The sequence below is a fragment of the Thunnus maccoyii genome, chromosome 3 (genome assembly GCF_910596095.1).
Source record: "Thunnus maccoyii chromosome 3, fThuMac1.1, whole genome shotgun sequence".
Classification (NCBI taxonomy): Eukaryota; Metazoa; Chordata; class Actinopteri; order Scombriformes; family Scombridae; genus Thunnus; species Thunnus maccoyii.
In genome coordinates, this window is record NC_056535.1 from 8,816,253 (window position 1) to 8,830,876 (window position 14,624).

At 42.7% G+C, this 14,624-nt stretch overlaps 1 protein-coding gene across 4 annotated transcripts in view; it reads left to right on the forward strand.

Annotated features, from left to right (window-relative positions):
• The window catches only part of cdh4 (cadherin 4, type 1, R-cadherin (retinal)), a 211,068-nt gene that overhangs the window by 171,478 nt on the left and 24,966 nt on the right, over positions 1-14,624 (forward strand). For all 4 annotated transcript variants that reach the window (XM_042406117.1, XM_042406118.1, XM_042406119.1 and 1 more), the window contains 3 exons: positions 4,095-4,232; positions 8,919-9,104; positions 9,447-9,700. In XM_042406117.1, the coding sequence (XP_042262051.1) occupies positions 4,095-4,232; positions 8,919-9,104; positions 9,447-9,700 (578 nt within the window). The remainder of the gene's footprint in view (positions 1-4,094; positions 4,233-8,918; positions 9,105-9,446; positions 9,701-14,624) is intronic.

Genomic DNA, 14,624 nt, shown 5'->3' on the forward strand with positions numbered 1-14,624 from the left:
TGATACTGATTCATTGTCCAAATATCCTCCCTCTCACTCCCATTGGATTATAGATAGTCTTAATTCTTAAACTGTAAAATAAATAGAGTCACAGGGCTCATCTAATATATTTTGTATGTTATGGCTCCCTTTTCAATATGTTAGGTTAACATTTCACATAACCCTCTCTAAGATGTAATTTGAGATAGGATTTATTGCTAAAGGCCTTGATTCAACAAAACGTCCACGGGTATTTTGGTATTTTGACCAGTTTTGGGGATCACATGGCCTCTGGAGGCTCCTTTTGTGTTCTTTGATGAGAGAGAAGAAACCTGACATGATGTGCTGCTGTAGGAGATCAAGGCATAACAAGGTGTCTTCTACACATCACTTTTGTTCTGTTTTCTTTTCTTCTCTGACTTTTTTGTTTTTTTAAGGAGTGTTTGCTTGCTCTCTGGCATTACTTTTTTTTTTTTTATCTGTTTGAGACATGCTGGAGCCAGAAAGTCTGGTAACAGCATATTCATCATGCTCATATTTGCTTAATCATGTCCTGTCCATTGTATCACAATGCTCAGTCAAACAATTAACTAAAACTCTTGCCTGGTCTTCATGCTTTATTTTAGCAGCTGTATTCATATGTGACTCACAGCCTTTATTTATCCAGTATGTGACTCTGAGCTGTTTGCGTAGATGTGGAGGCGTATCTAATCAAGTGGATTCTGAGTTTATATCTCAGATTTACCTACGTATCTGATTGTCTGTACAGTGGGACTCAGAGAAAAGCTTTCAGCAAACAGCGCGTTGCTTGCAATAAGTCACCGCTGGTTTGTGTTCTCTTCAAATCAGTGTTAGTCCGAGAGCTGTTTTGTGTCCTCAACCCAGCCTGAAAGAGCAGCCCTGCAAGGGATAAAGAGAGAGGGATGGATGATAAAGAAATAAAAGTGACTTCTCTGCATAATTTTAGGGCTCACTGGGAAAATATGTGAGAATAGAAAATAACTGTGTAGCCATGTTCTATAATTCAGTCAGAATTTCACTAACTGGAAGTACATTACTTGTAACTTCCATTAATGGCTCAGCACTTCACTGGAAACATGGACGTGTAAGTGAACTGAACTGAAATAGATTTGACTGAATTGAACTCAACCAAAATCAAATTGAATTGAATCAAGTAGCATCAAATCAGATCCAGTGAATTTGATTGAAATGATCTCCGCTGATTTGAAACAGTAATGAGGGTCACTGACACTGAGGGTCACTGAGGTAGAGAGAGAGAGACTGTAGTCGAAAGAAAAGGGGTAGCTGGTCGCCATGAGTGGAGTGCTGGGCCATTTGAGACAGATTGCAAGTGACAAGCTAATGACTATGGCCAGTAGGAGCCTGGCAGGCCAGAACACAATCCACAAAGGAAACAAGTAAAGACCAAGTTTTTCTCTTTTTTCTCTCTCTCTCATCTGGCCTTTCCCTCTTTACTCTATTTGAGTGGTCCTTCACAGCACGCCAAGAGAAAATGCAGACTCAGCTCATAGGTATAATTAATTCACCACTGTTAATGTTTTGCCAGAAAAACACTCCTCTCCATTTTCTTGTTCGACATCACCTTACCAGTTCTGACCATTATGTCCCCTGCCTTGTCCTTGCTAACAAAGTCTCACTGGAGCACAAATCAGTTTGCTTACAAACCATGAGCAGCCAGGTTTTTCCACCTGTCCTGTCAGCTGCTTGGCATGACTTGTTGAGTAGCTAACATGGATAGCCTAAAGCCATTTTCCTTTTTCTTTCTTCAGTCTCCTGGATGGTAAACTACCTAATTTAGGCCCCGTGAAAAAAAGCAATTGGGTTTTATCGTTGGCAAAGCTCTGTGTACAGGTGTTTCTGATGGCTTTCGGCGTCCGCAGATTAAGTCCATGAGGCTCAAGGCCTTTGGAGGGAGTTGCTGTTGCTGTTGGTAGTGAGACAAGAAGCTGTATTTCCTGCCAGCACTGGACTCTAATCTAACAGAGAGATTTTCTGTTCAGCACTTCTATAGGACTCATTAGAGAGCCCTTTTCTGGCTTGTTCGGGCAGCCACTTTTGGACAGCAGAGTGCGCTCGGTTGTGTGTGTGTTTGGTGTGTATCCAGTGTGTGTAAGTGTCTGAGTGTCCCACCTGTTCCCACTCACTGGTGCGTTAGCGTATGTGTATGTGTGCACTAGAAGGGCCATAAACTCCCAACTACCCTCAGATGAGTGATATAACCCTGCAGGATAGGGTGCATCAGCCACATCCCTGACTGTGTGAGAGCTCCACCTGCTGGCTCAGCTCCAGTCATTTCTCTTCACCTGACCAAAGAAAGAGGCGTCCATCAAAAGCTCGAGCCTATTAGCTTCCCACAGCCATCTGGTGCTATTTCTAGAGTGATGTATGTGACCAGATCTAAATGAGTCTGCAGAGAGACACATTCATTGGAGGCTCTATTTACTGAAGCGCTCTATGAGGGGAGATGGTATTGATATTTCATTATGAGTCTAATAAAGGGCAGCCAGTATTGAGTTTTCATTAATAGGGTTGGTTTGGTGCAGATTAACATGTCTGTGCACTTCATAATGATTTCGAGAGATGCTTAATGACTCCAGCTGGGTGTTTTAACTGGCTTCAGTTGTCTGACTGATCTAACAATCAACTGCATCCTTCACAACTGAAAAAAAAGAGTGGGAGAGAGAAAGCAGATATAGAGATACACAGAGACATGCAGAAAGACAGACAGCGAGATAGACGGATAGAGAACAGACAGGCGGAGAACAGTGTCAACCTAGATGCGATGAGAAAGATAGCAAGAGATTGAAAGAAGCACAGAATGTGAGTTGCAAAGAACACACAATAAACCAGATGAAAAAAAAAAGCCGCAGCTCAAAGAAATAAAAAGAAAAGCAGAGAAGATGCCACCTAAGCACGAAGCAATAAGTCTCCCATCTATAGCTAGACCTTTGCCTGGGTTTGTTCTTGTTTATTCAGGCAGTCCCTGACATCACTGCCACTGGCTGTCAAGTCAGTAGAAAGCACAACGCCAGGATGAACACAGCGAAACTAGCCTAGCAACAAATAAACATAAGACCATCGATGGGACGCAATGTGGAGGTTGAACAAAGCAGCAGACTCTGAACTCAGAACACTGGCCTGTCCTTGACGTCCATTCTTTCTGTCTCCGTCTCTGCACACTGACGCATTGGAGGCTTAAGCCAAATGGATTAATAAGAAGAGAAAAATACCACAAAGCAGAGGGAGGCTTATACTGTTAGGATTGGCTAGGATGGAAATGCACACACACACACACGCATACACACACACAGTCTTCTCGCAAGTGGTGAGTCTGGAGGACAGACTGAACTTTCAGCACCATGGACAGAGACACCATGCTGGGATGTGGATACACTGTCTCTCTGCCTTTTTGTTTTAGAAACTGTTTCATTCACTTGTGTCTAAAGCCTAATATTTGATGGTGTCTCTTGTCATAGCTCTGTAATATTTCAGCTGGTACTGCAGTACATTCTGGGGCAACTCCTCCTCACTGTAACTGGACTAAAGAAGGCCCGTTCACCTCCTGGTATTATCTGCAGCATTGTGGCACTTCTTAAAGTGGCGGCGCCTCCATTAAAATGAGTGATGATCCAGGTCTGTTCACACAGTGGAAAGCCAAGACTTGGAGGCATTAATGGATGGGCCTTTTACCAACACATTGCTCCCTCCCTGTTACTCCTTGTATGGCTGTGCATGTTAGTGTGTGTGTGTGTGTGTGTGTGTGTGTGTGTGTGTGTGTGTGTGTGTGCTGTTTACTATCTGGTACTGACCAAATAAGGTGTTTCAGCAGTCTCCAGTTACTCTGTTGCTCCAGTGAGTGGGCAGCTGTGAAAAGAGAGAAAATGTGTATGTATGGGTGGGAGTTGGATAAATTTTCATTGATGCACTCTTTCACTCATATGACTCAATATGCCACACATAAATACATATATATATATATATATATACATATATATATGAAAAAAGAAGAATCCAGGTTTGTATCCAGGTTTGTTGAAGCAATTTGATATGCAAATCTTTAATCATGTTTACTCTCTGTCTGCCTCTCTCTGCAGAAAGTGTCTGAGTACACCATCATTGTCCAAGCCACCGACATGGAAGGCAACTTGAATTTTGGCTTGTCCAACACAGCCACAGCCCTAATCTCCATTACGGACATCAACGACAACCCCCCAGAACTGACAGTCAGGACGGTGAGTCCCACACTCCCCCACAGATATTTTATTCGTCCCTGTAAGGAGCACATCATGCCTGTGGGCATCAAAGGTCAGACTCAGCCACCAAACAGTTTCACCTTTAGTCACTATGTGGGCTATGTTTGTAGGCAAAACAGGTTCAACAGATCTACAAGCGAAAGACTTCTCTGAGATATTGCTAGAAAAATACCTTTACTGAAATACGCCTTGAGAGAAAACTGAGATTAGGGGAACAACTGACAGAGATGTAGGATAAAGACAGATACATAAGGGGACAAAAAATGGGCATAGAAAACAATGCAGTGACAGATTAAGACACACTGTGAGAGAATAACATATGGAGAGACAGAAAAAGGTGAAGATAGAGACTGGGACTGAAAGTGAGTTTGAGATGAGTTTTGTGATGAGAGGGGTTCTCCTCCCTCCCTCTCTGTGTTATCCCAGCCAGCGGGGCCTCTGGTGGCCAGGGTTTGTCTGCAGGCATCTGGCCCTGGTCCCTGATACCTCCACACTGGTCTGACAGGAAGCCAGGCTACAGCTGGCCTACTTTCCCAGTGTGTGAGTGTGATTAAGTTGAGAGTTGTTTGTTTTTTGAGAATGAGGGTTACTTTATGAGAGGTTATTGACAAGGAAACATCAATTGAAAAGAGAAGCTCTGCGTGCTGCATGAATGCACGCCTTTCCCCATTATAGCTTGTATTCTCTACTCTCAGCCCGGTCATAGAACAGAAACAAATGCTGACCGCAGCCTGACAGACCTACAGGATTGGAGCTTCTCTTTATGTGGATTTCTGAGATTCCAGAGAGAGACAGATGCTGTCTGCAGCAGAGCTCAGAGGCAGACCGAGCAGTGTGTCAGCGTCACACACTGTGATCCCCGTCTCCTCGGCGGGGCCGTCGTCAGCATGCATGCCAGTACAGTTCCAGCCGCATGCTCTGATAAGAGCTCCCCAGCTGTCAGGGGTAGAGCTCACCGAACAAGGCTGCCGCTCCACTCAGAACTGCTCCATCCCCGTCTGCGGAGCTGGCTCCGTCACCGCTCTACACTGGGGAGGAGCTCTGGACCATAGTTCTCTTGCTAGCAAGCGAAGGCCACGCTTCACTTCAATAAACATACAGAAACACATATGTCCTTGACACATACAATTCACATGCACATGCATGTATGCTCACACACCTTGTAATAAATGTCACTTTTCTCATCTCCACAGGGCCTCACTCATTACTTTCCCTGCAACACTCATCAATAAACGACTGTAGAAATTTTGCCTGAGCTTGCTGGTGAAGGAACAGTTATGACCATATTTTGGTGTGTGACTCAAAGGTGATAATGAGCAAAAAGGAATAAAAATGTGTTTTTGATGTCACTTAGACACAAACTGCCACACATGTTCACATGAACATCCATGGCTGAGAAATTGCTCTCTGCCAGATGCTTTACCACTGCTTTGTCAATCTTTTGCTTCCCACTCAAGCAACTAAACTTGGAGCAGTTCATAATTATTTGTGTATGACAGACACAAGAAGAATTCATTGCTCTCTATGGGAGTCATAGAGAAAACATAAGCACGTTAATTAAGTGAAATTGCTTGCAGGGGGGGTGTAAACCAAGCTGATATATTGCATCTAATTTGAAAAAAAAAAGCCAAATGTTTTATTCATTTCACCACATGGGCCCGAATGGGCTATGTTAGTGCTATGCTCATCATTATGTGATAAACAAAAAGACAACGGTACTTGCCACAATCTATCTAATCAAACTATCTAATCAAGTGTATCACACCTGCGCGAAAGTGTACCCAGTAGTTCGTCATTCACCAAATAATGATGAGGAACAGGGGAGTTGATTGAAAAACTCCCAGACACACAGGCTTACAGATCTGAATAAAGTGCTATTTGTGATTAACCTGTAGAGCTGTGGCTTCTAAATACCTGAAAGAGTTGAAGTGCCTGAGATTATTGGCATTCAAGACTTACCTATGCTTCCAACTCCACGACTTTGTGTTAAAAAGGAGTAGAGGCTCCAAGAAAAGGCAGATGGATATGACTGTATAACAGGAAAAATGAGGATGAAGATAGACGCCTGTTGCCAGTAGCTATATCTTTATTACACCATAGAGAAGACATAGCAGCCATCTTAAGTGAACTGATGTCTGTCTGTTTTTGGACTTTTATTCCCTCGTAATACTGCCATTACCCTTTGGTGTTGTTTTCAACACCCTATATGATGGAAAATAAGAGCTCATTTAGTCATGTTAAGCTGTAGCTCTGCCATCTAAAAGGGGACATTTTCATTTGCTGAGTCAGTTTTCAGTAAGAAGATAGTAGATTTCCCCTGTTGTGCAGCACACCTTCATATAGATTCATTTTCTAAAATGATTTGGGGTCTATACAGCACTGTATTCTCACTAATTTCCCCTGGCTTGACTGCAATTCAAATATCAGAAGGCTAGTTATGTCTATAGACAGTTTGAAATGTGAAAAGCAATAAATGGAAGTGTTCCGGCATAAGGGACCCTATATTATCTGGGTTTTGTTTAATGCTGTCCTTCATACATGTGTGATGGAGGTTCATAAAATAAGACACGGTGGTAAGTGTCACTGATGATGCTTATGCCTTGGATGGTGTTAAAAGTTATAGTCATGAAAGTAATTTTGTCCCCGGGGACAACCACTGCTGGCCTGTAATGTCCTCATCTCTTATTACATAGTTCTTCAAAGCAAGACTATGTAATGTTTGAAGGAAGACAAAACACATTCAAACTGTAAGAAAAAGGAATTAATAAGAAATAAAACAAACCCACGCTCAATTCAATACACTAAGGGGTTTTGTCGCTACAACTTTACTTGGTCTTGTTTGACCAGTAGCTTATGGTGGCTAATGTTAGCTAAAGTTAGCAAACGTTAGACAGATGTTGCTTTGTAACATTACATTTGTGACATTACTGAATCAGGTCATTAACTGGAATGTATGACTCCACGTGGGCCACTGTTATACTATATTTTAGCATTCACTATTATCCCGTAACCAGCCTCTGTTATACAGTCTCACTTTGAAGCCAAGAGATTTAAAGCTTGGCAACAAAAACATTTTGTTTCAGAAATCTTAACTGTTCATTTGCAGTCTTCTCATCCTTTTTGCAGGCCTCCAGAAAATGTCTTTACCTAATGTAGTTGAACAACGTCACACTGTTCCCAAGATTTGCAATAAAGTTTTCATTGTTGATTGTTTAAATAGGCAGAGCACTTAACATTTGTATGTAAAGCCAGAATCTGTAATGTTGACAATAGCTATACTGCAACATATAGCTAAGTTGTATGATTTATTTTGTCTCATTAAATTTTACATTCACTGGTTAAGTAAACTGAGGTCCTGTTTTACCTACAATTGATTCATATTTGCCCCACTCTTTCCCCTCTTCTTTACAACTACAAAACCCTTCAGAAACTCAGAGCCTCTGTCTCTAGTGTCTTATCAATGGGTCCACATTGCATTTTAGAGAGAGTTGCCATTTTGGAAGCACCCTCCCCTACAGTCAGCGCCATTGTGTATGCCTCTGAGAGAGCATATTCCATTTGGCTGTCTGACAGCACGGCCAAAAAGCTTGGAAGGTTTGTGGTGGTGTTGTGCTAAAGCTCAGGGTGAAAAGGAAATGGAGGAGCCCACACACCAGAGACTGAGAGTACATATTTAATTTGTTCTGTGCTTATCAGCCTGGTTGTACTGCAGGGGATAGGAGAAGAGGAGGGAGGGCAGGAGGGAGGGAAAAGAAGTAGGAAGAGAGGAATCGGGTGGCTTGGACGCTGCTTCAATCCCACGATGATGAAGCCATTAAAGTGAACAGCAGCTGGCAGACACACTCCATAAACAAGTTAACGCTTCACAAGAGGAAACACGGATTATCGTTTGACAATGAGAGCTTTTAGTGTGTGCCCGTGTGTGTGTGTGTGTGTTTGTGTGTGTCTACCTTTGAGTGCCCATCCCTCTGTAGCTAGATAAATCCCTATAGAGAAGGACACGTATCCTATTGCACTGGAAATTCTTCTCCAGGCTCTGCAGCTGTCACCAAGTTTCCTCCAGAGTTAGTTCAGAGGGGAGTTGTTTCAGATTGCAATATAATGAAGATCATTAGCCAAAGATTATTCCTACCGCTGCTTTAATTGCAGTACTTATCTAATTGCTTATTAAGACCGAGATTTGGTGAATGCACAGAATCTAAATTAAATGGGTAAACACTTAATTGAACAAATCCATTAGTTCAAATAAGGAGTTTCATATGAGCAGACATGGCGTGGAGTAAGGGACTGCATTAACATAATGGGAGATATGATTCTCTATTATTCACATTTAAACAAATATGTTTGCTGCCGTCTGCTTTTTTTTTCTCCCTCTCCCATCTTTCCAATTCCCAATTTGTTTAGCTACCACTTTCCATTCATGTTTTAATGTAATGAGCATTATTGGCATGACCCAAAAAGCAGTTTGTAACAACAATTATGGAAAATGCTAAAAGATTGATGATGGCACAAGCAAAAGTTTCAAGTCTCAATAAATCAAGTTATTAACATGCATTAGCCGACTGCTGGAACAACATCAGCATAATGTTATCTCTCCCATCCTCCCTGCTGTCACCTCCCCTCCCTCCTCTCCTCTTCTCTTCCTCCCTTCTTCCCGCTCTGTAGTTTTCTGGGGAAGTGCCAGAGAACAAGGTGAATGTGGTGGTGACCAACCTGACGGTGGTGGACAGGGATCAGCCCCACAGCCCCAACTGGAATGCCGTCTACCGCATTGTCAGCGGGGACCCCTCCGGACACTTCACCATCCGCACCAACCCCATCACCAATGAGGGCATGCTGACAGTGATCAAGGTAAGAGTGAAGCGTTACATTTGGCTGCTTTACACACATCCCGAGATGTGTGACGACTGTAAGTCTGATGTTTAAGTCTTTTAAATTGAAAGTGTGTTGTTGTCCATTAATATTCAGCATAAGTTGTGCTCTGCATCTCACATGTTTCCAGCTGCTCTGAAGTGCCAGCTGTTGATGACTGAGCACTTTTGTCTTCCATTGTTTTGAATGATATGTCATTTCTCAAATTGTAAGACAGTTAGAGCTAATTTTGCAATCAGCCACATTCATTTTCCTCCCATCTCTCTTTATTTGGTCATCTGTATCGCTCTGCTCTCTCCTAACTCATCCATTCTTCTCTAGCCGGTGGATTTTGAGATGAACCGCGCCTTCATGCTGACCGTGGTGGTGTCCAACCAGGCCCACCTGGCCAGTGGCATCCAGTCGTCGCTTCAGTCCACAGCTGGAGTCACCATCTCTGTTCAGGATGTGAACGAGCCGCCTGTCTTCCCCGTCAACCCTAAGATGATCCGCTTTGAGGAGGGTGTTCCAGCAGGGACCACTCTTACTGTGTTTGCTGCTCAGGACCCTGACCACTTCATCCACCAGACTGTCAGGTACTTTCACTCACAGTATTTTCTGAGTGTGGTACATCAGTACTCATAATGTGATACAACATACAGTAAGTACACTTTGGTCTTCCTGATCAGCATATTTTTAGACAACCATCTGAAAATGAGATGGTAAGATCAGTATCCTTAAACCTGCAGTAAAGAAATTTTTGGCCACTTAGTCATGGGTCAACATATATTTACATTTTAAGGTGGCAAACTTGTTAGCAAATAGTTGCTTATTTACACATAAATCAACATTCATTTGAGTCATGCTGTGTCCACTTGATGAATGTAAGTTTCTACACAATATTCATTCTCCTTTTAGCTCCATTTTTGGTCTCCACCAACTCCTGACGGAAATATCTAGTTCTTTATCTGCTAAATGTTTCATCATATGTTCTCCAGCTGCAGTTGGTAACTTTGTCTGTCTGCTGTTTGGATAGGTAGTGTACAATGAGGTTTTTATGTGCAGCACATAGTATTTGTTTTACAGTCCTTCTTTGGGGCGCAGAATTGGCATGTCCTCTTGCCTGCCCCAGCTGCAGCCTCAGGTGAATCAGAACAAGATTCAGCCCCCTGAACAGCTTTCACAAGTGCTGCAGAGGCTGCTTTGTGGGGGAGGTGCTCCCTTCTTTGACTGATTACAAGTGCCTTTCCCAGCTGCTCCAGGAACACTCTGCTCTTGTTCCGCTTATCAGGCATCCGGGTAGGGTTGATCTTGTTCCATATCAAAAAGGTATTGTATGAGGACACATCAATGATGTTATGGAAGATGATCATGGGCCAGCGGGCAGTCATCCTCCTGCAGCTATAAGTTCCAATCACCTTGTCAAGGTTGTCCACGCCTCCTTTGTTGTGGTTGTAGTCCAGGATGATGGCTGGCTTCCAGTCCTCACCGTCAATGCTCTCAGCTGTTTTGTGCAGTGTGCTCAGGAGGACCACATTCTTGCTCCTCTTTGGGAGGTAAGAAACTAGAGTGGTGGTGGGGTGAAGGCAAACTTTGAGAAGGCCTCTTTCCCCCTTGTTGTTAGGAGTGAAGGGGGAGCTCAGTCTTGTTCTTTCTAACTGTGCCAGACATGGTGATCCTTTTCTTCAGGAGCTGCCGGCTGAGTTCATAAGAGCTGAAGAAATTGTCACAAGTGACACTGTGCCCCCTCAGTCCATCTGTCACATCAAACACAACCCGCATTCCCTGGTTCTTCTGTGGGCCTCCACTGGTCTACACTTTGTGTAGACTTGAATCTTCTAACGGTTGTAGGATTGTGCATCACAGGCCACCCATATCTTGATGCCATACTTTACTGGCTTGCTGGGCATATACTGCCAGAAAGGACAGTGACCTTTTGACAAAAGAGATTACTATCAGTAATTAGTATCAGTGTCACAGGAAACAATTACATAAATCAATGATATTACAGCAATGCATAATAAAATTAACAGTGAAAATCTCTTACATTACAGATACGAAAATAAAAAATTAACCTCTGAATGGAACCAGTTACTCATCCACTGTTGCTTCAGGCTCAGGGTTGTAGAGGTTTGGCAGAAGCTCCACCCACTTCTCCCAGACCTCTCTGGCCATCAGTTTGTCTCTCACACGTCTTAGAGGTCTTGACTCACAGTTATTAAATCGTGGCATTCTTGAGAAAGTGTGAAAGACTAGATGTAGTTTTGCCACGGAAACTATACACATCTGCTAAGATTAGCAGCCCTATGTAGGTCAATCTCATCCATTTTCCAGTTGTCTCCATATTTATGGAAACCAATGGCTGGCCTGATGAACATGTAAAATGTTGAGGCGATGTCCTAGGCAAGGGTAACTCCATGTCATGAGGGCTCTGGGGTCATCCTTATGATGTTTTGTGCTGCCATCATACCCTGGTTGTCATATGGTGACAAGGACTATGTTATTTTGCTGTTCTTTGACAAAAATGTCTCTCTTTCAGCTTGGGGGATTTCTTCTTCATCTGAAGATAATGCATTGTTCTCTGGGTTGTATTCTTCCCCATCTTCTTCCTCAGATACCTTCTCCTCTTCTAAATTATTGTTCTCTTGTTCCTCCTGGACATCTGAAAAAATCAGATCTACGGCCTGTTGGGCACTGAAATGTGCACTCATGGCTTCAGCAAAGAGAGAACTGGGGGTACTGTCATCTGCAGCACTTACAGCCCCTGACTGCATTCCCCATTAGTAAACAATGCTTTCAAGAAATGTTTATCTTGTCTAAAATTTTGTTTATTTTGTCCATGAACTTGAGTTATGTGTGAGGTCGTGAAGGGGAGATGCTGCACATGCACAAGAAGGTTTTAGTTTTGTCTGAGTTTTTCTGTAGACTGTTAATCTGTCACTTTATTAAGATTTAATATTTTTTCAGGAGAGCATAGCGCCACAATTACCTACCGAAGGAGACTGTTGAGATCTGCATTTTGTAGCCAGTGTAACTTCCTGTCTGTTTCTACATTTTACATGCTTCTAGTGTCTTTTCAAAATAAAGCACTTCTGTGTTCATGGTAAATAAAATAAAAGCAGGATAAGAAATACATTTACGAATGCAAACTTAAGACATATGAAACACACTGTACTGGGGTCATTTACAGTTAGCATTAATGATTAACTTGATAGTTACTGCATTAAGACTATTTCTGGGGTTGTGGGTAAGTGAAATGATATATAAAACGTATAAAAAAATTAGCCTAAATCTTAACTCAGCCCTTCTTACAACAGTACCATAGAGTCTACACCCAAAATCTGGTGCAATATATTTTAAGTATTTTTAATGTTCTGAATCTGCCACCAGTGTTCAATCAGTGGTGAGCACTTTCTCCAAGGTTTATCCCTCTTCTGTGACATTCTCAACTGACCCTCCTCCGCCCACAGGCCGGGCTCCAGTTACCTCCTTGTTACCTGGTGACTGGTGTGAAGAGGTCATCCTGTAATGAGTTGGACACTGTCTGTCTGCCCTCCTTAGATCCCTATCTTCTTCTCTTCCTTCTCATTGATCCCTCCCTCCATCCTTCCTAACTGGGATGACACACAGTGGGCATTGTGCCATCCAGGCATCGACCCTGTATTACAGAAACGCCCACATGCCCACTAAGGTCCAGCAGCACCGTTCCACTCCATAGCCAGCTCCAACGAGAGAGATTGATTTTTCTTAATGTCAGTGAGACGGCCTCTTCCACCAACAAACCCAGTGGAAATGTTACTGAATAGATAGCGAGGGGGAGGTAGTGCAAGATTTACACATATAGAGAGAGAACATTATCTACATCTCAGGTTTCTTCTCCCAAAAAGACATGCCAACTAAGTGGGCTCCTATGCACCTTTAGAGAAGTAACTCCTTTTTACTCTCTCTTTTCTCTCATCCTTTCTCCTCTCTTGCTCTGGCTGACCCTGTCACTTTCTTCTCTGTCAGTCTGTGTGTCTGTTATTGATGGGAGCTCAGAGCTGCTGTCTTCACCAAAGCAGCTTGCCAGCAGATGCTCAGCTCATGCTTAGACAGCCTCATCTCTGCTGCTGCTGTATTCCCTAGATGACCTCGCTTGAACCCCCACACACAAAAGAAAGAGAAATGCACAAACTTAGACTCACAAAACTCACATGAGCATGCACACAAGCACCCGCAGAGGATGAAAGGCCTGTGCGTGAGTGAGCAGTAGATGGGAGAGGAGCCAGCTCGGCTTTTCTTATGTTTTGAATTTCTTGCTTTTTATCTCTCTCTGTGGGCTCCTCCAGGGAAGAGAAGATGATGTGAGGCCGTTTGCCAGCTGATTTTCCTGTTAAATGTGATTTAAGTGGCAGCAAGAGTGAATTTATGTGTGTTTGTCTGTGTGTGTGTGCTCTTGTATTTCTGCCCTGGTTAATATCAGAATATTGCTTTTATGCAGTAAGACTTTTCTTTCTGATGTCATCCGTTGGTTAATCTTTACTGCTAAAGTTAAGTTTAGTGCTTGGGTCAAGGGTTTAAGGATTTTGAGATATTCACTAATTAACTAATAAACAGCTTATTTCAGTACCTTTAAAGCTCACTAACACATTATATGTCATTTATTTAATCATTACAAAACTGATATGTTAAAACAACAATATGTGCTTTTACAAGGGATCTTGTCATCACTATGAGTATGTCAGGCAACCAACAAACACTCAAGGATGTTACTACGCCCGGCTAAGAAATAGTCCCATATATAATAATTGTTAATTAGTGAGCTTAAGAGGTGCAGATTTTGTTACCTTTGGAAGGAGCTAGCTGTTTCCTCCTGTTTCCAGTGTTTGTGCTAAGCTAAGCTAAGCAGCTGCTGGTTCTAGCTTCATGTCAGTAGCGTAGGCAGAAATCAAAGTGTGGGTGGGCACAGAGAAAATGAGGTGGGCCTAGCCCGTCCAAGACCAATCCTACTTAATAGGTTCTGAAACACATATTTTAACCAAAATAGGCCATTACAACTATACTTGCCTGAATGCACCACAGTTTAATCATACAGGCCTTATACATCATCAGAGGTAATGTTACAGGCACCAAGACGAACATTAAGAGCATCACATAACCTGTCACACAGACACACACACACAGCTGACAGACGCAACAGCACGATGTATGGATAGAGGCACACCAGCACCAACATGCTGAGTAATGTTTACAATGACACCTGAACACACACACACACACACACACACACACAGATGGCAGATGCAGCAACATCAGCATAAAATCCAATTGTACACCCAACAAACATTATACCCAGTAAACAATAATATTGAAATAGGCAATAGGCTACTATAGTCTAAAATCGTAAATTAGCTTACTTTTGATGATTACAGCAGGAGACGACAGGGCTTATTGGTGTTGAACACTGAAATTATTTCATTATAGTCCAACGCTTCAGTCAGTTCTCTTTCAAAGGAGAGCAGGGACAAAGAGTTCAGTCTG